The sequence below is a fragment of the Sorghum bicolor genome, chromosome 2 (assembly GCF_000003195.3).
Source record: "Sorghum bicolor cultivar BTx623 chromosome 2, Sorghum_bicolor_NCBIv3, whole genome shotgun sequence".
NCBI classification, from domain to species: Eukaryota; Viridiplantae; Streptophyta; class Magnoliopsida; order Poales; family Poaceae; genus Sorghum; species Sorghum bicolor.
In genome coordinates this window covers 1,809,039-1,835,122 of record NC_012871.2, presented here as the reverse complement: position 1 = coordinate 1,835,122, position 26,084 = coordinate 1,809,039, and the positions used below count along the sequence as shown (strand labels likewise).

At 42.6% G+C, this 26,084-nt stretch overlaps 4 protein-coding genes across 10 annotated transcripts; all 4 read left to right on the top strand.

Moving 5' to 3' along the window:
* LOC8059887 (2-hydroxyisoflavanone dehydratase) lies at window positions 4,148-5,987 on the top strand. The gene has a single exon (XM_002461337.2). It carries the CDS (start codon window positions 4,409-4,411, stop codon window positions 5,768-5,770), a length of 1,362 nt encoding a protein of 453 aa, XP_002461382.1. The 5' UTR covers window positions 4,148-4,408; the 3' UTR covers window positions 5,771-5,987.
* On the top strand, window positions 10,216-12,252 carry LOC8059886. The gene is made up of 2 exons (XM_002461336.2): window positions 10,216-11,387; window positions 11,955-12,252. The coding sequence occupies exons 1-2, from the start codon at window positions 10,255-10,257 to the stop codon at window positions 11,962-11,964; spliced, it is 1,143 nt and encodes a 380-aa protein (XP_002461381.2). The 5' UTR covers window positions 10,216-10,254; the 3' UTR covers window positions 11,965-12,252.
* Window positions 13,915-19,981, top strand: LOC110433062. 7 transcript variants are annotated; one of them, XR_002450451.1, is made up of 4 exons: window positions 13,915-15,020; window positions 15,934-16,076; window positions 17,984-18,100; window positions 19,633-19,981. XR_002450451.1 is itself a non-coding variant. In XM_021454670.1 (2 exons), the coding sequence occupies exons 1-2, from the start codon at window positions 13,940-13,942 to the stop codon at window positions 15,990-15,992; spliced, it is 1,140 nt and encodes a 379-aa protein (XP_021310345.1). In that variant the 5' UTR covers window positions 13,915-13,939; the 3' UTR covers window positions 15,993-16,210. The 7 variants fall into 7 exon arrangements, 2 of the variants coding, with proteins under 2 accessions (XP_021310345.1, XP_021310346.1); XR_002450452.1 differs by lacking the exon at window positions 17,984-18,100 and having other exon boundaries at window positions 15,934-16,042; XR_002450450.1 differs by having other exon boundaries at window positions 15,934-16,042; window positions 17,984-19,981.
* On the top strand, window positions 21,781-24,124 carry LOC8084296. The gene is made up of 2 exons (XM_002461334.2): window positions 21,781-22,929; window positions 23,692-24,124. The coding sequence occupies exons 1-2, from the start codon at window positions 21,846-21,848 to the stop codon at window positions 23,733-23,735; spliced, it is 1,128 nt and encodes a 375-aa protein (XP_002461379.2). The 5' UTR covers window positions 21,781-21,845; the 3' UTR covers window positions 23,736-24,124.

Genomic DNA, 26,084 nt, shown 5'->3' with positions numbered 1-26,084 from the left:
GAGTCCCAGTTTATTGTTCACCAGAATAATGCATCCATCATTTCCCATCCATCGTTTTCACTTTCCAACAGCCTCTACATCTATCGATGTTCACAACATTATAAAGTTTCAAAAATACCAAAGAAAATAAAGTAAATAATCTCATAATAAATAAAAGCTGTGAATGACAATCTTCTCCAATGTACATGCATTTGGGATCAAGTCACGCAGTCAGCGACCAATTGATAGACATAGTATGCTTTTCCGTGTTTGGTCCAGTTTTGTTGTTGTTTTTTTATCTAGTTATCTTCTTTTGGTTCATCTTTAAAAAGAGTGCAAAAGATTGGACTTTTTTTCGTTATCGTCAAATAGAGCCGCTTCTGAATAAGGTCTCGGGTTATACCATTCAGTGAAGGGAACAATAGTTCACAGGCACGGCATGGGGTAGAAAGGGGTGGAGACAGGGGGCGGGCAGGGGGGCCCAGGCCCCCTATAAACTTGAATTTTCCATTGATTTTTTTGAAATTCAAATAAAATTTGAAAAAATAACATTGTTGTCTATTCTAACATTTAAAAAACCAACTTCCTACCTCCACCACTATGGGCAGAGACAAGGGGGGTGGGTAAGGGCCTGACCCCTTAACTTCGCATAGTCTTCATAAGTACTTCTTATTAGTTATTACTCTGATTATTAGTATTTACTTAGGGTGAGGACTTAATATCGGATCACTACTTCAAATTAGGATATCTAATCTTAGACTTAAATAAGATCTCTCGCTTATTACCTTTCATTAGCAGAGGAGGAAGCCATTAGGCTTTAGGTTGAGGACCCGTTCCTACTTGGAGCAGGCCCTAATGTAGAGAGTCATTGGAGGTGTATATCTAGTCTCATGGTTGTCGCCGTTGTGATCCTCCTGGCGGTAGCGTCTCCTTCTCTCCAATGGTCAACCTACTGGTGGTGGTGATGCCCTTGTCGATGAGGTCAGAGAAGGAGGCGTGGGGTGGAATCCATCCCTTTACTCCAACGCTTGACCAGATCGGATCTTAGAGTTTTGGCATGGCTAAACTCTCCATTCGCATTGGCTAATGAGAGGGGTTTATGGAGGCTCTGTTTCATATAAGTGTTGTGTAATAGCGATCGCAACCAGGGTTCGATATTCGATTTTGAAGGACCGAGAAAGGCAATACAACCTTGTGTTCGCAGACTCCGATCAAGTCATACGTCTTCCCTTGAGTTTATCCCGATAGAGGTTATAAGTAAACAAGCCTTCTCAACTAATTCTAGATTGACTTCCTCAAATAATACATCTCTTAATTGTGTAATGCTAAGTGTCCAAATAAAATAAATATGATGTGAACCGTTGATCAGTCTATTTTTATCTTCATTTTAGACATTTAACTTTTTTCTTAAGATGAAGAGATTAAAGATGATTTATTGAAGTTTTTTTAACCAATACTAAAATCAATAATTTTTTAAGACAGCCTTAAGATCGCCATATATTTTTTGTCGATATCTGAATCATGATTTCGCCTCTAGGCATGACATACACCCATGTGGTTGAACCAAAGGACAAATGAACGTTTTCTAAATACCAGGGCATGCATGCTTCCACAATATCCCAGGGCGCAGGGCATGCATGCTTCCACGAGAGGCAACAGTATTGCTGGGCTGCTAACCCTTTGGTTCTCTTTTATGTCACTACTATGCATTAATGGTGAGAGCTCCTTCGTTCTAAAAAAAAAGGTGAGAGCTGTGCACAACAAACCCGACAAAGTAAAATCCTATCTTGATCAAGGTATAGCTAATTCTAGGTACCATTGATCCAAACCGACAATGAACACACAATGACACAAAGCTCTATATATTGCCAAGAATGGGATGGCATAAAAAAAGGTACAGTAAGTTGTCTTTACGCCAATATTAATATTGTGGTCTTTGTTACCCCATTCAAGCAGGACCTCCCCCTCGTGTCCTAACTGAACTCAATACATAAATAGACTACATAAACTGCTAGCTAGGTGCAAGTTATTCTAACTTGTATTAGCACGACTTATGAGTTCAAGTCACATACGAGATGTAGAGGACGTGGCCATGTGGGGATTGAAAATGGATCTTGTATCAATCATTACTAGACACGAGTTATTTGAACCTGTACCCGTTGATCACATGTTATATATATGAGTCTGAATCATATATGAGACATGAAGCATGTAAATGAAACAAAAGGAAGTCTTTACTACCTAGTGTAGTTAGGCATAGGTGGATACTCCCTCCGTCCCTAAATACTGCTATTTCTAGGAGAAAATTTTGTCCACAAATACTGCTATTTCTACTAGCATACTCAGTCCACCAGCCCATTTAATTATCCTCGGAACTTGCGTGGTTCACCAACTCATTTAATTTCTTCTAGGGAGTAGTACTTTGGCGCATGGTAATTAGTTGAGTCTATTCAGTTGACATTAAATGCAGCTCGTTGGAACCAGAGAATCATGGCTTAACGTGCATGATTAAATGGTGGAACCTAAATTAATTAAGGGTAGAATGGTCTTTTGTTTGTCATACTAACTGTCTGAAATCTGCTAGAAATAGCAGTATTTGTGGACGGAGGGAGTATTTATGAAATTTGACTCTTTAATATAAGGTATAGGTATAGATGTGTGTACGTAAACTCTTGTCAGGTTGAGTAGCAACTACAGATGGGTAAGGGCCTAGAGATCTATCTTGTTTCTAGATAATGCTACTATGCTAGTAGATACTGTTAATATATAACAAATCTTGGCTTTATCTCCCTCTCTGAGCATCTCCACGAGCTTAGTAAAACAACTTTCTATCTCGATTATTTAGCAAAAAAGAGAAAAAAATTCTCCTCCAACAGTTTCGTAAAAAAGAGGTACTTAAAAATAAAAATTTATCAAATATCCTCCTCAACTCATAAGTTTGCAAAGTAGAGAAAACTCCCTATCCCTCCAATAAAAGATATGATCGGCTCTAGTAAACAAAAAAAAACAAGAAATAAATGTAGACCCTACTATAAATTTCAAAATTTAAAAAGTTATTATATGTTATTGTTGGAGAAGAATAAAATTTAAAGTTGCTATTTCTAATTTGCTAGATTTATTAATTTAGCAACTAAATTATACTAAGTTGTTAGCGATCGACGTCTCGGTAAAAGCCACGACCACAGCTCTTCTCGCTAATTAATCAACACGTATATGTAGGGGTTCGGCATTCCACCGGCTACCGCTCCTAATATTCTCAGATCGTGACGTACGTGATCGAGCTAGCAAACAAATTCTGACGTGAATTGCTAGCTTGTTAGCTAGCCTATGTTATATTCGGATGTCGGCACCTGCCGGGCTAACTACCTACATATCAATTATGGCTCGGCAAGAAGTTGGTTCAGGTGTCCCCTTACAAGGTACTTTAAAAGAAAACTGGAGAGCAGGACCCCAACTAGCTAGGATCATGTATTAATCACAAAGAAGACATGGAGTAACAAAAGAGAAATTCAAGAGATAAAAAAGCTACCCCTCCATCCTAAATTATAAGACATTTTAAAAAATTTGGAGAGTCAAAGCATCTTAAGTTTGACAAAAAATTATAGAAAAATTTATAAAGATCTGTGACATTAAATAAATATACTATGAAAATATAAATAATAAAGAATCTAATGATACTTAATTAGTTAATATCATAAATATTATTATCTTATCATATAAATTTAGTCAAATTTAAAATACTTTGACTCTCTAAAATTCTTATGATACCTTATAATTTGGAATGGAGGAAGTATCATCAGGCAACCGAGTCATGGCATGCACACTTTATTTTTTGAAACACCCTTACATACATGGAAGCATTCATCGTCCTCTATGAACATAGATATAGGTTGGAGAGAGAGAGAGAGAGAGAACTAACCAACTGAGTTTGTGATATTTTATTTGTACTCTAAACCACTTATTTGGTGGAAATATATGTAAAGTAGTTTAGAAAAAATATAATTTTATAATTTGAACTTTTTTTTTGAACTTGACACATATGTAGTAGAAACACAAAATCTGGTGCACAATGTATCCATTGTAATATTGACAGGTGTATGAGCTCGAGAAATTGAAATAAGAGCATATGTTAGTGTCGAATTCGTCAAGCTATATTGTTATTGTTAATACATTAATGTGTGACCATTAGAATATATAGGAGTATATGTTATGTTACATGATAATTAACAAGCCACTCCAAGGTGCTTAGAGACATAAATGGCCAAAAATTTCTTCCCTAAAACTAAAAGTGTAAGACCATTTCAAAAACGAACCAACTTGTGATATGTTGTTAACTGACGGACTGAAATGAAATAGGGCTCCAGCCTATAAAAACCCAACCAGTAGCTGGCCAGAGACACAAAGCAAATAAAAAGCCTGCAAAGTCGCCATGCATGCAAACGAGAAGTGTGTGAATGTTGTCGTCGGCGACGTGGACGTTGACCTGTACCCATTCCTACTCCGATACAAGGACGGCCATGTCGAGCGGTTGCTGTGCAGCCCTTTCGTGGCAGCGTCCGAGAACCCGACATCCAACCGCGGGGTGGCAACCAGGGACGTGGTCATCGACGCCGGCACCGGCGTGTCGGCACGCCTGTTCCTCCCCTGCCGAGCCACGTCCGGCGGCCGGAGTAGGAGGACGACGACGAAGCTTCCCCTCGTCGTGTACATCCACGGCGGGTCTTTCTGCACGGAGAGCGCCTTCTGCCGGACGTACCACCGCTACGCGACCTCCCTGGCGGCGAGCTCCGGGGCGGTCGTGGTGTCGGTGGACTACCGCCTGGCGCCGGAGCACCCCATCCCCACGGCCTACGACGACGCGTTTGCGGCGCTCCGGTGGGCGGCGTCCCTCGCCGACCCGTGGCTAGCGGAGCACGCGGACCCTCACCGCACGTTCCTGGCCGGCGACAGCGCCGGCGGGAACATCGCGTACCACACGGCGGTTCGCGCCAGCCGCCGCCGGGACGACGGCGGCGGCGGCGTCGACGTCGAGGGGGTGATCATCGTCCAGCCCTACTTCTGGGGCGCCGAGCGGCTGCCCTCCGAGTCGGGCCCCGACGACGGCGCCGCCGTGCTGCCGGTGTACAGGGTGGACAGGCTCTGGCCGTTCGTGACGGCGGGGCAGGCAGGCAACGAGGACCCGCGGCTGAACCCTCCCGACGAGGAGATCGCGTCGCTGACGTGCCGCCGCGTCCTGGTGGCCGTCGCCGGGAAGGACACGCTGCGGGACCGCGGTGTCCAGCTGTTCGCGCGCATCCGCGACTACTACGCGCGCGCCGGCAGCAGAGCGGCGACGGCGACGCTGGTGGAGTCGGAGGGCGAGGACCATGGCTTCCACCTCTACAGCCCGCTGCGCGCCACGAGCAGGAAGCTCATGGAGAGCATCGTGCACTTCATAAACCAGCCGCCGCAGCCGCCGCCGCCGGAGCTCGAGGTGGAGCTGCATGCAGCAGATGCATGGGGATGGGAGGGCCTTCACGTAGGTACTCACCGGCGCGTCGTGCTAGGCGTGCCTAGCAGGCCGTTCAGGGACATATTTGACTACGGGATGGACATGAAGCGTGTCACTGGTACAGCCTGTAGGGCATATGAAGGCGCATCGAGAATTGGACGTGGCAACCTAGCAGCATCCAATAAGGTAAAGAAATGTGGGCTATTTGTTACAGGCTCAGTGAGGCCTAATAAGGCAGTAGCAGCAGCAACAACAACAATGCTTCCCGGCACTCGTGTTATCATCAAGAACTTCTTTTAGTAGAGACGAAGCATGCATATGTGCTCCCAAACATGTGGTAACTAATAAAGTTTAAAAAATAAACATGTGGTAACTAAGGGATGTGATGTATCTTCCACAAATGTGGGTCTCATTGTGTGTGTTAATTTGTCGTTGTTAAGAATAATTGTGTCGTCAGGATAATGTAATTGTGTCATTGTATATTATTTCAATAAACAAGACTACAAAGGTGATGCTACGTATTAGTGTGTGTGTGTGTGTGTATATATATATATATATAGGTCATGTTAGAATCTCCATAAGTAAATCATTTTAAATCCGCATCACAGAAGAAAATAAGAACCCGTCTAAAAGCACAAAATAATAAGAATCTCTCGAGAACTATAAACTGTGGTTGATGTTGTCGACCATGCGTCAAGATGGCAACGGGAAATTCTCCAGTATTGTCTTCCCATCCCCGTCCCTACGGGGGAATATTTTCCCCATCTCCGTCCCCATGAAAGGTCACGGGGGACATGTTCTCCCCATCTCCGAACCCGAGCTGTGCGACTAGCGATGGTCTGACCTAGGGGCTTCAAGATGCTGCATGCCGAGGGAGGGCGTAGGAGCTTGCAGCGTTGACAGGTGAGGACGCGCACATGACGCCGATGACGGCAAGAGTCGCGCCTAGAAGCCGTGGGCGGCGTCTGCGCTTAGCCGCTACGGCCTGCGGGAGCGGCTGGGGCAGTGGGGATGGGGATTCAAGAACTGCGATTAGGGTTACAAGTTTCTATATATACTCAAGCCACTGATGGGCCTTGGTGGGCCAAATTGTTGTGGCAAAAACACTGCATACTCTAAGCGTGTTGGGTTTGCGGGGATCGGGTACGGGGGACGAATCCCATCCCCGTCCCCGCCAGACCCGACGGGGATTAATTTTCTACCAAATACATCCTCGTGGGGAGTAAATTGATCTTATCCCCGTCCTCTAATAGAGGAATTCCCCACGAGGAATCGGGTATCTAGACCCCATTGCCATCTTTAACCATGCGACCATACCATGTGCCATGTCATATTGTCATCAAGTTGGCCCAATACAAAATAAAAGGTCATTCAGCCCCAACGGGTAAACGATCAGACGCTAGCCCACAAGCATTGTGGTTGGGCTGTGATCTTCAGATTGGAGACAGCCCACAAGGCAGGAAAATAGAGAGAGGAAAAAGTCCAGTTTTCCTCTACCAACTTTTACAAAAGTCTATTTTTTTCTCTGAACTTTAAAATCGGATAAATCATCTCACTTAACTTTTTCAAACTGTGCGTTTACCTCCTAGAACAGCTTTGAAGGCAGTTTTGTCTTTTTATTTTTCATTTATTTTGGTTGAATCTTTGAAAAATCATAGTAAATTAAAGAAAAATTATAAATTGGATGTTGGACTCCATATAAGTAGATCTACATAGTGAATATATAATATAGTATAGTTTAGTATAAATCTTTTGTTGTATATTTAGATATATGCTTTTCTGTAACTAATTGAAATAATTCATAACTGCAGTTTTTATGGTCCAATTTTGATGAAATTTTATGATGACCTAATTATTGTATGCTTGAAGTGTAGTAGAAATTTTATACACATTGAATTATGTATAACTTAGTCATGAATTCATACTCTATTTTATGATTTTCCTGTGATTTACTATGATTTAATCGAAATAAATAAAAAATAAAAAGATAAAACGACTCTAGGGCATGGTTTAAAAATTTGAGGGGGGTGATTTGCCTAATTTTGGAGTTCAATGAGAAAAGGTAGACTTTCGTAAAATTTGGGGGGGGGGGGAGGTGAAGAAAAAGTGAACTTTGTAAAAAAAAAAACTTATCAACGCCTCCACCTCCTAGGTGTATTCATTTCTCAGATTGGGCCTCGAGGTGTGGAATGGCTCAAGAAGTTGAATGTGCAGGCCGACAGTGAGTTCAGCAGTTCAGTGTGTGCATGGCCCATTGCGACTTAGACATTCCAGAATGAGTTGAGTTGGAGGAGATACCGACTTCTCCAAAATCCAACCTCCGATATGGTTATCTGTGTGTGCATGGCCCATGCTTTGCTATCGTTCCCAAATTCTGGTTATCTGTTCTTCATAGAAATATTCTTGTTGTTTTTTTTTAAAAAGATCCCGTGTTCTTCGGTTCCAAGGGTCTGTAAAAACTCATCTGCCGAAGCACATTAGACTATTCAATTTTTAAGAACCAAAAGATAAAAGATTGTTATAGGTCCAAAGTAGCTCTGTCAACTAGTACAACTCAACTTTGCTGAAATATACTGTAGAAAACATGAGAGACAGTTCTCGAATGATGATCATGATGACAGAAACCAAATTAGCAATCAAGAACTGAGACAGCAGTGATGCCTTGTACAAACTGAATCCCAGTACTTGAACACCGCCGGGCGCACCCCTTGCTTCGTTCGTCCCAACCACGGGAGCGGCCTCCCTCTTCTGCTCTGTCCCACTCGACCACTGCCCTTGGCGACTGCCGCCATGGCCGCGTCCTCCTCCAACGCCGACATGTACAGCCACCGGCGGACGACGACGCGGCCGGCGCCCTCGGCTGCCTCGTCTGGGACGCCATCACCGGCACGAGCTGCGTTGGCCCAACAACGTCCCCACCAAGAGGTCCGCCGCAGTGCTCTGCGCCGCCGCCACCGCCGCCGGCTGCGACGACCACTCCGGCCCCTTCCTCGTGCTCTGCGCGGGTGTGACCGGGCATCCATAGTACAGTGTGGCACGCGTACGCGTACGCCTACTCGTCGCATCTCGCAGCTCCGAGCATGCATGGGGCGCGCCCGTTTACTTGGACAACCTCCATGACTATCGACACTAGCTTAGCTTCGAGCAGAGCCGTACCGTCGTTATCGGAGACCAAGTCTACTTGTTCCGGTTCTTACTGGGTCTGGGCCGGTGACCAGATCCTCAAATATGAGACCTGCTCAAGCAATGTTTGTCTCTGATTGACTCGCCGGACTTGGCTGGGATGGATAACGTATGACGTGTTGAGCTCATGAAAACTGAGGAGGGGTTGCTATGCTTGGGCTCGCCAGCGCCAGGCGTTCCAGACTTTACCTTTGGTCGAGGACGAGGCTGAGGGGGTTGCAGGATGTGGGAGAAGTACAGGGTCATGCATGGATCCACGGAAGATGATATCACCTGCTGACAACAATATGCATGGCAATAGTAGCATCAAGGAAGCAAATGTTGTTGGTTTTTGCAGAGGGTGCCATGCAGTGCCGTCTTGGTGGGCACCAATGCTGGCACCTTCGTTATCGATGTCAAGCAAGGAAGGTATGCGAGGCTTGGATCCTCCATCCCGTCAGGTATGCATGCATGGTTCATCTCCCCGTCGTCTCCTACAAACTTGCAGGCGCAATCTGCAAGCCACTCAAACCCTTCTGACATGGGAGCAGCTCAAACGCAATGACTTGCCCTTGTTCCTCTCCTCAATCGTCACGCCGCGTTCTATTAATACAATCACCTGTTTGGGAGAAGCCAGTTCTAGAATTTTTAGAGCGGGTGATGACTAGCTCTACAATTTGTTTTACGAGCTAGAGCACATGGTATACATACGGATGAACAACTGTTTTTTTTGTTATTTTTATAGATTAAATGCCTCTTAGGCCAGTCTCAATGCATAGTTTCATGACACAATTACCAAGGCTATAAACTAGGTAACCGAGCCACAGGAGTTTCAAAACTTCTCTCTCATATGATGAAACTCCTTCATTTAATGACCCTGTCAAGTCGGCAATTTTTGCTTATGTGGCACCCTATTTAATGTGCATGACACTCTCATAAAACATGCATTGAGACTGGCCTTACTATCATAGATCAATTGCATATCTCTATTAGGCCATCCTCAATGGAAGTTTCATGACATAGTTTCCAAAACATCCATATTTTGGAAACAATGCATAGGAGTTTCATGGGATGAAACTCTCTCTACTCTCATGAAACTCTTATCATCTCTCTCTTCATTAATATAGCGCCACATCAGTATATTTAATGTGCATGAAACTCTAATGAAACCTCCATTGAGACTGGCTTTATAATGCACCATTCCAAATTATGGATGAACAACTGTTTTTTTTGTTATTATTATAGATATAGATTAAATGCCTCTTATTATCATAGATAGATCAATTGCATGTGTTTATAAACCACCTAATTCATTCATTTTACAAACTTTATTATACAAAATATCAGACCTAAGCATCCTTGCCGTGCAACCAAATACGCGTTTCTTGTGTGTCGCTCTCAATCAATCCAGCACTTGCTTGTTTTAGTTTGTGGCCCGTACGGCCCATCTAACCAAACCGCCATCGGGCCGAGTCCGACCCCAATAATCGTCGCCCACCACTCGTGGGCCGAGCCCAACCCAGCAGCGCTACACCTGTCGTCGTCCTCCCGGCCGCACGCGTCCGAGCGCCGCCCTCCCCAGCCCTCCACTCGGCCGCGCTCCCCACGCAAATCCGGGCGCCATGGCGGGGCCGCGTCTGCCGCCCTATCTGACGCCCGAGCTTGTTGAGGAGATCCTCTTACGCGTCTCGCCGGAAGATCCCGCAATCCTCGTGCGCGCCTCCCTCGCCTGCAAACCGTGGCGCCGCCTCCTCTGCGACCCCGCCTTCCGCCGCCGCTACCTCGCCTTCCACCGACGAACTCCGCCGCTGCTCGGCTTCCTCCACTACCGCTGGCGCGTCGCCCGTGGTGAAGGCGCCGACGGCGTCGTTGTACCTGGCTTCGTCGCCACTACCACACCCTCCCCGTTCCCCAAGCAGGCGTTCGATGGCTGCGCCGCCAGCTGGTCCGTCGTTGACTGCCGCCATGGTCGCGTTCTCTTTGAAGCCTCCAGAGACGACGTGTGCCTTGTCCTTGTTGTCTGGGAACCCGCTACCGGCAAACGGAAGTGGCTGCCGAAGCTCCCTACTCGCTGTTCGAGATACACAGTGGCGGTGCTCTGTGCATTGCACGGGCATGGCTGCGACCACCTGGAGTGCTGCGGTGGCGCATTCTTCGCGGTCTTGGTGCAGTCTGGCGTTATTGGGAGATCCGTGCGGGTACACTTGTACTCATCGGAGGCTGGTTCATGGAGTACATCACCTGATCTTCTTTCTGGTTTCGTTGTTGACTCTAATTGGAGCACGATCATCGGCAATGATATCTACTTCGTTTCAACCTTTGGTTCATGGGACCAAATCCTGAGGTACAGCTTGGGCAATAATCGCATATGCTTCCTCCAAGCTCCAGCAGCAGACAAATTCCTGGGGCACTTTTTCCTCGTGCCAATGGAGGATGGCTCGTTGGGGTTTGGTACCATAGGCGCCACAAGGCGGCTTTGCCTGTGGTCGAGGAATGTCGATCCAGATGTAGTTGCAGAAGCAGGATGGGTACACCGCAGGACCATTGACATTGAGCTTTGCAAATCGATCCCCATCAGTGTGATGTATGATGTACAAGTGGTTGGTTCTGCAGACGACTTCGGTATCATATTTGTGGCCACAGTTGATGGTGTCTTCACGATAGATCTCAAGTCAAGCCGCGCGAAGAAGGTTGGCGAGACTATGGCATGCTTCAAGATCTTCCCGTTCATGACCTTCTACACTCCAGACTCGAGGTATTCTGCTAGCACTTTCCTTATATGTAATCCTCTGCATCGTGTGGATTTTGTAATTTTTCTTAGTTCTGATTTGTATATATATATATATATATATATATATATATATATATATATATATATATATATATATATATATATATATATATATATATATATATATATATATATATAGTGGAATCTAAGCAATATTATTCACATATTGTAAATATCCTGCAAACTTGATCGATGCTAGAATATATCATTGTCTGAAGTTTGCATCTGTTTTTTGTTTGGTTTGAATTGTTAAACAGTCTTTGAAATCAGCAAGATATGCTAGGAAGTAGTGGAGCTCTTTTTATGTTGACAAACCTGATATTGTTGATCAATTATTTTGATATCTTACATGCTTATTCTTAAGCTAACACCCCCTATACCCAACCTTTGGAATTGAACTGAGGATTCATAAGACTAATGGCCTTTTAGCTTGTACATTATTCTATTTTTAAATGCTACTGGTATTCCACTATTTCATCTCAAACATCTCAGCTCTGAAACATTTTTAATCGGTATGCATGACATTTTCAGATTGTCCTAGCAGCATATTGCCATAGCCAACGGGGGTGCACTAATGATCATTGTTACGCGAGGCAAAGTAGCACCTGAACTGAACATCAATCTATGTGGGCTTCGGTTGGCAGCTAGCAGGGCTGAATTGCTTCTACATGTCTAGTACTCTGTTCGGCAGTTTATTATGGAAGTGTAAGCCACCATGGCCAGTTATAGACCATATGTTCTTCCTCTCTGGTTGTGATCTTGACACGTTTCAGGTTTATTGTCAAATTTCAGTTTTGTTAGTGTTATATATATTGATGATTGGCAATAACTTGACGCGGATGGTATATTTTAGTTCTTTTGACTGAAATATGAACCTGAGTGATTTTGTTTAAAATAGTTTCAATTCTGGATCAAGGATAGCATAGGATTTTGAGGAACTAGAAGAATAACCCGTTGCTTAGGAACTTAGTACCAATAGTGGACACATCATATGACGTACAAAAGGAAAATGGGCACAGAAGTGCATCAGCATAATCCCCATATATCAACCTTAAAAGTCGGTCAACATATAACTGTGTGTGCCTTGAATATATCTGAATGGCATTTATCATATATATAGGATTAGTGTATTTCAGACAATCTATGAGTACATGGCATTTTTCTATCTGAAAACGTAAGTACATGACCAAAATTCAAAGTTCAAACAGAAGTGATTTAACCTCTAATACTCTAAACTCATGATTGTGCCAGTACTATCAATAGGACATGAACCATCATTTTTTTACAAACAGAAAAGGCTCAATATAATTGGAATGAAGTAATAATGAGTAATCATGTTAAAGCAGCAGTAGGGAGAGAAACTAAATGTAGAATCAAATTGAAGAAATCGAATGATTATGTGAGACCGAAACAGAGGGTTAGCAGTGTCCTATAGAAGAATATGAGAATTTTGTGACCTTGATTTTGTTGAGAATATATTTTCTAGAGGAGGGAAATGATTCTCTAGCAACGCGGAAGAGGAAGCATGCATGTGCAGCGGCGCTACTTTTGAAATAGTAGGCATACTAATTCATATATGTGGATTGATGGCATCTGCTGCATGGTCCCAGTTAGCTTAAATTCTGCTTCTACACAATGGTAGACAAACAGGCACATGAGCTAGAGGCGAGGAGGTTAAATTATGTTATATATATATATATATATATATATATATATATATACTGCAGTTGAGTGTATATATGCGCGGAGCTACGGTGGCTTTATGGCCAAGGCAAAATATATATGGCATTGTGGAGTGGAAATAGTGTGGTTAAATGTTGATTTATTGAGTCGTAGGTTGCCCATGGATATATAAATGTTGCATGACCCTTTGGTTCCTCCATGGTTTTGCAGCAATTATTTTGATGGTATTTGGTGGAAGTGCAGTTTATAACTAAGCTTAGTGACTTTGATGGCACCATGAGATAACGTGGCTTCACGAAATTGTAGAGAAATATTATAGTGAGATTGTGTTTTATATGTGATATAGGTATAGATAGATACTATATGCAAGGTTGATCATCATTTTGGTCGCATACTGTGGGAGTGACGATGCTGCTCAATTTTCTGTTTGTAGAATTCTAGAATGCATTTGCATCTGTACGTTGCTCGCTATCATAATCTTAAAGGGCTTGTCCAAGATTTTTTTTTTCAACACTTGTCCAAGAATTAGCTTTGCTAGCACCAATGAATTTGACGAAATGTATTTCACTGCATCTGTGTAGTAACTTTTTTTTTTGAGAAACAGTAACTTTGTTTTTTTAGAAGAAAACAGTAACTTGGTGGATCTGCTGCAGCCATGTCCCTTCCTCGTACAAGTGACCTGGCTGCACCAGAACAAGGTGGCCCAGCACGGCCCAATCGAACCAAGCACCGTGGGCTGGGCTGGGCTGGGCTGCTCTGCTTCACTAGGCCACTCAGAGACTCTCCTCCTTCCCAATCCCATCCCAAACCCTAGGCCTCCGCCAACCAGCTCCATGGCGCCGCGGCGCCCGCCGCCGGAGTTGATCAACGACGCCATCGGAGAGATCCTCCTCCGCCTCCCACCGGACGAGCCCGAGTGCCTGTTCCGCGCCTCCCTCGTCTGCAGGCCCTGGCGCCGCATCCTCACCGACGCCGCCTTCCTCCGCCGGTACCGCCGCTTCCACAAAACACCTCCGCTGCTCGGGCTCTTCTTCATCGGTAACGACCGTGTCCAAACTGAAACCCTCCCTCGCTTCGTTCCCACCACATCAGCCTCCCCGTTCCCCCAGCCTATGATGAGCTGCCGCCCCTGGGTCGCCATCGACTGTCGCCATGGGCGTGTTCTCCTTCAAAAGATGAAGGGGGGCAGATTCATTGTCTGGGACCCAATCACCGGTGTCCGGAGGGAGCTGGACCACCCCTGCATCCCGTTCGAGTCCTTCTCTCTTTCGTTGCTCTGCGCCGTGCCCGGGTGCGACCACCTCGACTGCCACGGCGGCCCATTCCTCGTCGTCTGGGTGTGCACTGATGATGTTGAGGGCACGGAGGGGCACCTGGCGCGGGCGTGCGTGTACTCATCGCAAGTGGGTTCCTGGGGCACGTCGGTTTCTGTTCCCATAGGTCTTTTTGATTTCATGAACCAGAGTCGTGCTGCACTTGCTGGAGACGGTGTCTACTTCATGCTTGGGACGGGTGATAGGATCCTTGAGTATAACTTGGTCAAGCATGGCTTGTCTGTCATTGATACCCCGGAAGCGAACGAGAAGGGCTTTTTAATTGTGCCAACTGAGGATGGTTTGCTTGGGGTTGCCGCCATCAAGGGTACCAGCCTTTACCTGTGGTCGAGGAAGGTGAATGCAGAGGGGGTTGAAGGATGGACGCAATACAGGGTGATCGAGCTACAGCCTCTGTTACCAGATGTCAAGCTTTTACATGAGGCTATTGTGATTGCTTTTGCTGAGGGTGTCCGTGCCATCTTCCTGGACACATCTAGTGGTATCTGCATTATTGACCTCAACTCAGAGCAGGCGAGGACGGTAAGCGAACCTGGGACCCACTATGTGGTTGTACCCTTCACGAGCTTCTACACACTGGGTATGATTCTAGCCTTTGCTCCTACATGGTAAAGCTAGTCTATATACTGTCCTGATACTGATTTGTAATTTTAGTTGAATGGAAATAAATGATACATATGCATATGCTTGAGATAACTGAAGATGTGACAATGCTATGTCACTAATTTTTTTATCAGGTTCAACCTGTTGATAGGGACCCATTCTTCATATTAGCAGGATTTTCTCACGCAGAAAACCCAACCTTTTTACCTTGCGCATTACATTACAATTCTTTTAGACACTTAGTGTGAATAAGTACTAATTTTTTTTGCGGATCAAGTACTACTGTTTGATTAAAAAAATCTATATTATCAATGGTCCTAGCAACGATTTAAACTTTTAGGCATGAGAATCTTCAGATTGTAATAGCAGCAAATTGCAATTGCCACAGAGGACATTATTTCCTTGTAAAAATTCAGTTGTTCTGATATGTACATGTATACGTTCCGGAAGTAAATGATACTTTCGCTTTTCAAAACTATGTATGTGACAGTGCAGTATCATCTAATCATGTTCAACCTGTTATGAACACTCCTTGATATTGGCAAAGATGTGAATAGGAATTAGTTTACTTTTTTAATCAAGCGCAAGCTGCTGACCAATATTTTTGTTTGTATAAGGTCTCTTATAAATATTAAACTTTATTCATGCTACTATTTCAGTATTTCTAGTGGCGGATGTAGGAAAATAAGTTAGGAGGTGCATCTTTCATTGTCTTCCATCTCTTGCCCCTCCTTCCGAGAGGTTCTGTGGGTACTAATTTGAGAGGGAGGTTGGGGGGGGGGGGGGGGAGGGGCTCCATGGTGCTAGATCTGCCCCTGTCTATTTCATCTTTCAACATGCATATATTAAGCTATGAAAATAGTATAACTTCTACACTTGGTACTTTTCAGATTGTGCCTGCGGGAAATTGCCATTACCAGCAAAGACAAATGAATCGTTGGCAAGCTAAATCCTCTGTTGTTGCCTTGTTGGACCATGTTGTGGGCTGATGCTTTGAAGGTTATTAGTACTCTGTTGAGTATAATCTTGTAATGTAAGCCAGTAAGCCACTATGGCCAGTTTCATGATCATGATTACTATGTCTGATGTTTAGAGTTCATCTTACTTGATGGTTGACAGGAGTTAGAACATATATATTTGGTTTAGACTAAACTGAGTTTGATTTCTTGAGTTTGTTTTTTACAATTAGGGTTTGTTAAAACATTCGATATAGCGAACTTTTAGTAGGAGTTTATGGACTTGATTCTCCTTCGAAGAAATGCATGTGCGATCTATCTACACGTGCATGTATTTATTATGCGCATGCACGCGCTCGAAGACTCCGCTCGCTATAATCTCCCTATGGTCAATTATAGCTCGCTCCACTCATCTTTACTAACTAGCTTTGCTCGTTATAGACAACCTCTTCTAAGGGGAAGAGCGCCTATCCCTCGCTTTGCTCAGACAGCCGCTAAGGAAGGGAGCTAGCTCGGGGCGCCATTCCCTTCCGTCAAATAATCGTTATGTGGTGTTTGGTGGATGCTTCTGTTCTTCAGGAGCTTCTCCTGAGATCGCTTGGATCAAGCCCTTAGTGGCCTAGTATGGCAAGTTGTTTATGGTCAGGGTTTTATTATCTATTAACTTTTTGCAGTATGTAGTGTGAGTGGCATGTGCTGCGAAGTTTTTTTCTAGCCATCCTGTTTTGCATTTTTTTTCTTTTTCCTTCTAATGAAATGACACGAAGCTCTCATGTGTTGTTTGAGAAACAAAATGAAAATCCTTGAATAGAATTTCCTTCTTGGGGAAGGGTAGTCGACAAAAGAGTTTTCGTTAGAAGGTTGAGTTAACTGATCACTTTTATCGATTCCCAAAGGAGGGTTTAAACGCAATCAGTTTTTCTCAATCCTCTCCGGCTTGCGTATAGGTATATGCATATGGTTGCCTTGCTTTAAGGGCACTTCTCGGGTCAAGCTTGCTTGAAACCGGAAGCAATCCTAGCCCATACTAGGATTGCGGTATGTGTTTTGGGGATTTTATTGGCGGAGTATGGGAGAAACAGATAAAATTTCCTCTCAGGGAGGGAAGGCCATTGGTGTAAAACAACTTCTAGGTAGCCCCCTTGAGGGGATAGGGGGGAGGTCTGGTTTGATTTGATTATTTTCTTGCTTTCTTGGAATAACCCTCAATACCCAAAGGGCGAACCTGGATCTAGAGTTTGAGGAATTGCCCAAAAGTGGGATATGATGCCATGCACTGAAAACAGTCAGAAATGGCAATTTTTCCGGCTTTATGTCACATTGCCATTTGTTTTCATGTCCTAAACGAGGATAGTTGTTTCAGCTTTTATCTACAATAATACAATTGGTACACTTTCTCTAAGCAAGAGTTTTGTCGATTGCATATGGATTTAAGCTTCATTTTTCTATTGCACTGATTTGTTGCCTTTTTTTAAGAACATTTGGCTGTAGCTTGTAGCCACGCTTGTTTTGAAAGATGAAAATGGCCTTGGCTGAGTATTTCAGCATGTTCTAGAATTAGGTCCTGAAAGTTCATAAAAAATAAGGTACCATGTATGTCCTTGTATACCTTCACTTGGGTCCTTGGCACAGCCACAGCATGGAATCTGTGACCTGATTGTGAGTTTCTTTGTCATACCTGCTAATTAACTTACCAGCAATGCAAATTGCAAAGAAGCTGTTGTTTAACACAATCAGGAATCAGTAATATATTCAGTTAGGGGCAAGAAGGGTATTGAATACTGTGACATGCAGCAACGTTGATGTCCACATTCATGTGAAACCCTTGTTCCTTAGTTTTATTATCATGAGAGTTACCACTGAATTATCTTTTATTTTTTAAAACATATTTAGAACCATTGCATGTTTAGTGCATCTGGAAACATTATATTTTATTCTGACCTTCAAATATCCATCCTGAATGCCAGTTGTTGTTTTGGAACAGGTATTACAGCAGAGTTACAAACTTACAATCAAGCTTGCTGAGTAGATTGATCTTTAAATAAAAATGATAATGGCTTGGAGTGTTGGCATTCACCGGCTACAGTTCATACGATGATAAGTTGATCTTCTACATTTTTCTTGAATCTGTTTCATGTTGTCACAGCTAAAACATTGTACAATTGTAATGTCATCATGGTAGCATCTCATGTGTCATATTGCTCTTACTTTAGTTGAAATGGAAATAAGTGATACAATATGCTTGAGATAAGTGAAGATGTGACAATGCCACATCACACGAACTTTTATCAGGTTGAACCTATTTATGGGGAACAATCTTGATATTCGCAAGATTTTCTCACATTATAAAACACAACCTTTTGAATTAAACCAACAACCATTAGCTCAGCCAATTTAACAGCCTTTTTAGCCTGCACATTATTTTACTGTCCTATTATATATTTGGTGTGAACAAGTTCTATGGTTTGATACCAAAAATAGTAAGCTATGGAACTAATTTAGGCATTGCTACTATTTCATATTAAATTAGTTCCATAGCTACTATTTCATATTAAACTTTAGGCATTGCTACTATTTCATATTACAAAGATGCCTATAGTAAGCTATGGAACTAATTTAACTTGCATGCTTGGTACTTTCCAGATTGTGCTTATGGGAAATTGTCATTACCAGCAGGGGCAAATCACTGGCAGAGATATTTTTTTTGTGGTTGTTTATGAATGACGATGACTATGTTTGAGATTCGGGGTTCGTCTTTGATTATTATTGTATTGATGGTTGGCGAAAGTCACTTTGAACCGAACATACTTGGTACACTTTTTGTAAGCAAGTGTCGGTGGATGGCATACTGATTTAAGCTTCTTTTTTTAGACTGAGAGCTTTGTTGCTTAATTTTATTTTTTCTAGAACATTTGGCTACACAGCATGGTCCAGAGAATTAGCTCCTCAAAGTTCATAGAATTATAGAAAAGAGGTGCTATGTATGTAGGTTGCATACAGTCGCACAACATGGAACCTGCAAAACTTTAGATGACGACCTGATTGTGAATTTCGCTGATACACCAGCTTACTAGCTAACCAGAAATGTGAAATGAAAATCGATCAGTTGTTTAGCACAGAAGGGTAGATATTTTCAGTTAGCGACGTCAGGGATAGCGAAAACTATGAATTGCATCAAGGCTGGTGACCACACTCATGTGAAGCCTTTTTCCTTAAGTTATATCATGAGAGTTACTGATGAAACATCTCTTTTTTTTAAAAAAAAAGGAAAACAAATCACGAATCATATGTATCTGCATGTTATCTTGAAAAGTTATTGTTTCTGCTGTTTGAATGCATGTTATTCTTGAAAAGTTATTGTTTATGCTGTTCGAATGTCTATCCTGCATGCTAGTTGTGGTTTTGGAGCACTTGCTGAGTTACAACAGTTAGCAGGGATACAATTGACCGTGCTGATTAGGTTGATCTGCATGTAAGAAATGACAATAATGTAGTTTGTAGTGGAGATTCAGAAGCTTAAGAGTGACGATGATAAGTAGACCTGCCTCATGTTGTAACCTATTTGAGATTGGTATGCACAACTAAATACTGTTGCTCTTACCTAAATTCTGTTTGGTCACACTTGCATTGCAGGTTTGCGGCTTTGGATAAAAATGGCTCACTGAAACGATGATGATCATGGCAGATTGCCCCAGTGACACGAAGAATGGCATCTATCTGGTGGTGTCGGCATTTTGTTGGGCTTATGCTTTGAAATGTTCAATATAGTGCTGGGTAGTTTTAACTTTCGGTAGTGTAAGCCAGCATGACCAGTTTTGGATTCATATGTTCTGGATGCCTATAATGACCTGAAGACTATGTACCATGTCTAATTAGTTTTAGTTAGGACACTGTTTGCCTTTCATTGGTGGTTGATAGTTCCACTTTGGACTGAAGATAAATTGTGGTTGTTATCAGTGAGAACTTACTGTGCTTCAGTTAATTTTTCATTTTGGAACGAGGATTCTCAAGAATACATCTGGAATTAGAAAAACACAAATAATCAATTAAGATTTTCAGTAAAAAGTTGGTCATCTATCAGTATCACACCGGTTACAGTTAAACTTTATTTTCTTGAACTGCTGGAGCTATTATGCCTGTAAAACACTACGATGCATATATATGCGCAGATGCAAAAGAATTATTGTAGCTTGCTTCATTCTGAAGGCAGTCTTGAAACATGGAAAATTAACAGTCGACAAATAATCAACCCCTCTTATATTCCTTAGGAAAGAGGTGTACTGTAGGTAGAGTTGCAACATTGTCTGGCTGAAACTGCGCTACATGCATGATATTTTGACATCCTCATTTTGAGTCAGGGCATCCCCAAAGGGATGACCAATTCGCCGGTCATTCCGACCATTTTCGTTTTCAGTATTGTAATTCCGTATTCGAGTGCTGCGACCATTTTTATCCTTAGTCCTGATAAACTTGGCTTGGCGATTTTCTCTCCGGGCCTTGTTTGGCATGGTTGGGCCTGTCTTATTGAAACGACACAAAAATTAGGAGCCATGTTGTGCATATATATATAGGTTTTATTTGATTTAGCCTCCTAAACTTTAGTCTCTCCTAAATGGTTTAGTCCCTTTCAGTCACTCTAAAGTGACTAGAGATGACTAAAGGCCATTTAGTCCCATTTAGTCATAGTGCTTGAGTAAAAAGTGATTAAATATAACTAATTTTAGGAGCTGCTAGGCGAACCAAACACCCCCTTAGCTTGTGAGAAATTAAATGATAATACATTCTATTCTACAAACCAAACAAAAAGGTAACGATTGAGTAGACAATTGACTAACTAATTCCTCTAACCAAACACCTTGTAACTTTTAGACTTTTTTTTTTAAAAAAAAACTTTTACAAGGTTAGCTGCTTTGCCATCTTCAACCTCTCAATCCTGTGGACAGAGCAGACAACATAGCTTGCATTGGATTGAAATGTCGTCGCCAAAGGACTGAGTGAATCCTGTTGATCATTCAATTGAATCTTTTGTTCCTACAAGATCCATTCATAGTTTTTGTCTGTCAAAAATACTATCTATAATGAGCCATGCAATAACTAAGTGCATGGTTTATGTTCAGATGAAGTTTCAGACTAAAAATCTTGTCAAATATACAAAGTACTCCCTCCATTTTCAGAAAGGGTGTAATTCTAGGTTTGGTCCGAGTCAAACTATTTTATACTTTAGTAAATTTATAGAGAATAATATCACCAATTATGACTACAAATAGGTATATTATATGAATATTTTGGCAAAATTTAGATGGAACTACCCTGAACTAACCCTGAAAATTTTGGCATTTTAGATGAAACTACACATAAACTTAAAAATTTTGGCATTTTACATTTTATCATTCTAAGGGCCTGTTCAGTTCTCCATGGAATGAAAAATGTCAAGATGAAATGTAAAATGCCAAAAATTTTTAGGGTTATGTTTAGTCCATCCAAAATACAGAATTTATTGCTCTCATTATGGCTTCTTCAGGCTTTTTTGGCCTTTTTTTTTTGGCTTCTTGAGGCCAAAATGCAAAATGGAGAATAGCCACCTTTTTGCCAAAAAATTTGCATGGTGTTTAGTACATTATGCAAAATGATAGATAAAAACCTAGAATTTTTTAGGATAAAAAAGAAACTAAACACCCTAAAGTAGTTGACATTTTGTATTTCATGGGAAAGTAAACAGGGCCTAAATTGTATGAGCAAATGCTACCTAGTAGCAGTAACCGGGCCCAGGCCTGCTATGCTTCACTCGTCCCACTCAGAAACTCGGCTCTCTCGGCATCGCTTCATTCCCCAATCGGCCAATCTCCATGGCGCCGCCGCCGCCGGAGTTGATCGACGACGCCATCGCAGAGATCATCCTCCGCCTCCCACCGGAGGAGCCCCAGTACCTCTTCCGCGCCTCCCTCGTCTGCAAGCCCTGGCGCCGCCTGCTCACCGACGCCGCCTTCCTCCGCCGGTACCGCCGCTTCCACCGAACCCCTCCGCTGCTTGGGCTCTTCTTCATCGTTTACCGCCGTGGCGAGGATCCCCTCCCTCGCTTCATTCCCACCACATTACCATCCCCCTTCCCCAACCCGATGCTGAACTGTCGCTCCTGGGTCTCCCGCGACTGTCGCCATGGGCGTGTTCTCTTTCAAAACATGGAGAGCCGCAAATTCATTGTCTGGAACCCAATCACTGGTCACCGGAAGGAGCTGGACCTGCCCCGCATCCCGTACGAGTCCTTCTCTGTTGCCGTGCTCTGCGCCGTGCCCGGGTGTGACCACGGCGACTGCCACGCCGGACCATTCCTCGTCGTCTGGGCGTGCAATGATGTCGTCCACATTGACAGTCTGGAAGGGTCAGCACATGCGTGCGTGTATTCATCTCAAGTGGGTTCCTGGGGCATGTCAGTCTCTGTTCCTATTGATGTTTATGACTTCGTGAACATGAGGAGTCATGGTGCACTTGCTAGAGATTGTGTCTACTTCATGCTTGGGAGTGGGATGGGTTCTAGGATCCTTAAGTACAACTTGGACAAGCATTGCTTGTGTGTCATTGATCCTCCGGAACCGTGCGAGAATGACATTTTTGTCGTGCCAACTGAGGACGGCTTGCTTGGGGTCGCTGGCATCAAGGGCTCCAGCCTTTACCTATGGTCGAGGAAGGTGAATGCAGAGGGAGTTGAAGGATGGATGCAATACAGGACGATTGAGCTACAGACTCTGTTCCCGGATGACAAGCTTTTAGATGAAGCTATTGTGATTGCTTTTGCTGAGGGTGTCCGTTTCATCTTCATGGACACATCTTGTGGTATCTCCATTATTGACCTCAACTCAGAGGACGCGAGGACGTTAAGCGAGCCTGAGATGCACTATGCTGCTGTACCCTTCATGAGTTTCTACACACCAGGTATGGTTCTAGCCCTTTGATCCTGCATGCATGGTACAACTAGCCTATATACACTGTCCTGATACTGATTTGTAAATTTAGTTGAAAGGAAACAAATGATACATATGCTTGAGACAAGTGAAGATGTGACAGTTCTATGTCACTAATTTTTTATCAGGTTCAACCTGTTGGTAGCGTCCATTCTTGGTATTGGCAGGATTTGTTCATGCCAGAAAACCCAACCTTTTTAGCTTGCACATTACTTTCCTATCTGTTTTTTTTAGTAATGAACAAGTCCTACTGGTTAATCTTAAAAATATGTATTATATATTGATCAATGGTCCTAGGAACAAATTTAACTTTTAGGCAGAATCTTCAGATTGTACTAGCAGCAAATTGCAATTGCCAGCAGAGGACATTATTTCCTTGTAAAAATTTAGTTGTTTTGATATGTACACATATAGGTTCTGGAAGTAAATGATACTTTTGTTTTAAAAAAATGAGAATGTGACATTGCAATATCATCTAATCTAATTTCTTGGCCTGTTCAACCTGTTATGAACACTCCTTGATATTGGCAAAGGTGTGCTTAGGAAGTAGTTGACTTTTAATCAAGCACAAGCTGCTGAACGATTTTTTTTGTTTGTATGTTCTTCCAATAACATCTCTTATAAAGATTGAACTTTAGGCATCGCACATCGCTACTGTTTGATCTTACAAAGATACATATATAAAACTATGAAAATAATATAACTTGTACGCTTGGTACTTTTCACTTTTCAGATTGTGCTTGTGGGAAATTGCCATTACCAGCAGAGACAAATTAATCATTGTCAAGCTAAATCTTCGATTGTTGCCTTGTTGGAGCATGTTGTGGGGCTGATGCTCTGAAATGGTTATCAGTACTTTGTTGAGTACTTGAATTAATATCTTGTGATGTAAGCCCAGTAAGCCACTATGACCAGTTGTCGACCTGATGTTCTTCTGTATCTGTTATGATCGTGATTGTGATTGTGATGACTATGTTTGTGGTTTGGAGTTCATCTTCCTTGATTATGGCTATATTGATGGTTGACAGGAGTTAGAACATGCATATTTGGCTCACTAGAGTACTAGACTAAATTGAATTTGGTTTCCTGAGTTTAGTTTTTCACTTCCTGAATGAGGATAGTTGTTTCAACTTTTATCTGGAATACAATTGGTACACTATCTCTAAGCAAGGGTCAGTTGAATTGCATATGGATTTAAGCTTCATTTTTCTTTTGCATTGTCACAGCTTTGTTGCCTTTTTTTTAGAACACTTGGGTTCAGATTGTAGCCCTGCTTTGTTCTGAAAGTTGAAAATGGCCTGGCTGAGTATTTCAGCATGTTCCTCCAGCATTAGGTCCTGAAAGTTCACATAAATAAGGTACCATGTATGTAGCTTGTATACCTTGGGTCCTTGGCACAGCCACAGTTAATATAAATAACTTCATAAGTATCAGCAATGATGTTGGCACCTTATCAGTTGACCTCAGGTCACGGCTGGTAGGGAAGGTAGATCCAAGGCACTACTATGACTATGATGGTTTTCCCTTCTTCAGTTTCTACACCAGGTAGATTCAAACTGCTTTGGTTGATTGTAACTTTTTAGGATACAGTTTCTGTATGTGGCTCGGCTCTGTAGATATATAGCTAAATTGTATGGAAGCAAACCCTACCTAGTAGCAAAATGTGGAGAAGCTGACTAGGTCTTCGCAGCAGTTAGGCTTGTCGGACATTGGACGACCGACTGGAGTCATGTCGGCTTGCCGATAGGCACCAAGGCCTGCGATTTTTTGAAATCGACAGCTAGTTTAGCAATTTTTCTTTTAAATAATATTATTTCAAAAAAAGCCATGGCTGCTTCAAAGTTAAAGAAGGTGGCCATGGCTCTAAGAAAATTACATGCATCTATTTGCTAAACAAATCACATGTTGGCTCTGAGAAAATTGTAGGCATAAATTACACGACCTTTGAATGGCACAAAATCTCATATCTATAGATTTATGGATCCAAAACCTGTTGTAATCTCAATTCTTTTTCTCATCTTCTTTGTTTCTTTTTTTTGTCTCCTAATTTCCCTGTTTGTATCAACATTTTGTTTCCTTTTTCAATAAAATCCCTATAGGGGCCTTGGCCCCTCCAGTTTTGTCAAAAAAAAGGTTTAAACCATCCATTGATAATTTTATCAATTTCACAAATAACATTTACTCACGGTACGATTAAATTTACCTTTAAACTCTTTGCCACGAAAGACATTGACGAGTAAAACTTGGACAAACCTTAGAAATAAAAATTGGAACCGAATGAAAGATTAAATGTTCCAAAAGATGATAAGTGAGCTTGTGTTTTTCAACCAACACACAAAAGTAAATCTGGCAAAAACCAGACCACAAGACTATGCCTGAAATCCTTGGATAAACTTATTAGAAATAACATGATGAGAAAAATAAGCATGTAAAGTGTGCTCATGTTAAACAAAGGCACAAAGACTAGTACCTGGAGTATAGAAGCTTGTGTAAGGTAAGACGACATAGTAGGGCCCTCTTTCGCCTACCCTAGATCGAGTGTAAAGAGTCCCACATCTGATACACTGATGAAAACAGTATTTGTTCCTTCCAGCAAGCCAACCACATCGTGTGGGCAGAATGGATCACCTGTGGGGAGAAGTGTCTTGAGTTCAATAACCAGGTGTTGTTGTGCCCACCCGCCAGTGCCAATATTATTAATTAGCATCACCGTACCTTGCCATGACAACATGCATGTGGAGGCAATTACCCTCCATGGAAACAAATTAATCCTAGTCCTGCACCATCATCTACCTCCTCCATGAGAATGTTCTCCTGCAAGAACCCTACGTACCGGTGATCTAATCACTGAAAGCTCATGTGCATGCATGTACCGAAGTCACACTTGAGAATAATGTTGTACAAGCTAGGCGCTGAAGTAGCTAGAGTGTGTCTCGGATTAGAAGAGGAGGTTTTTGCTTATTAAGGGCACAATTGTGGTCATGAATGGAGATCAAGGTGCTCCAAATTAAGACTGGTCTCTGAAGAGTAGATGGCCACCCATATGCATGCATGTCTCAATAGCATTGTTGCCATATATATATCGTCTGACCCTGCAAATACCACTAGCTAGGAACGGACCGTCAT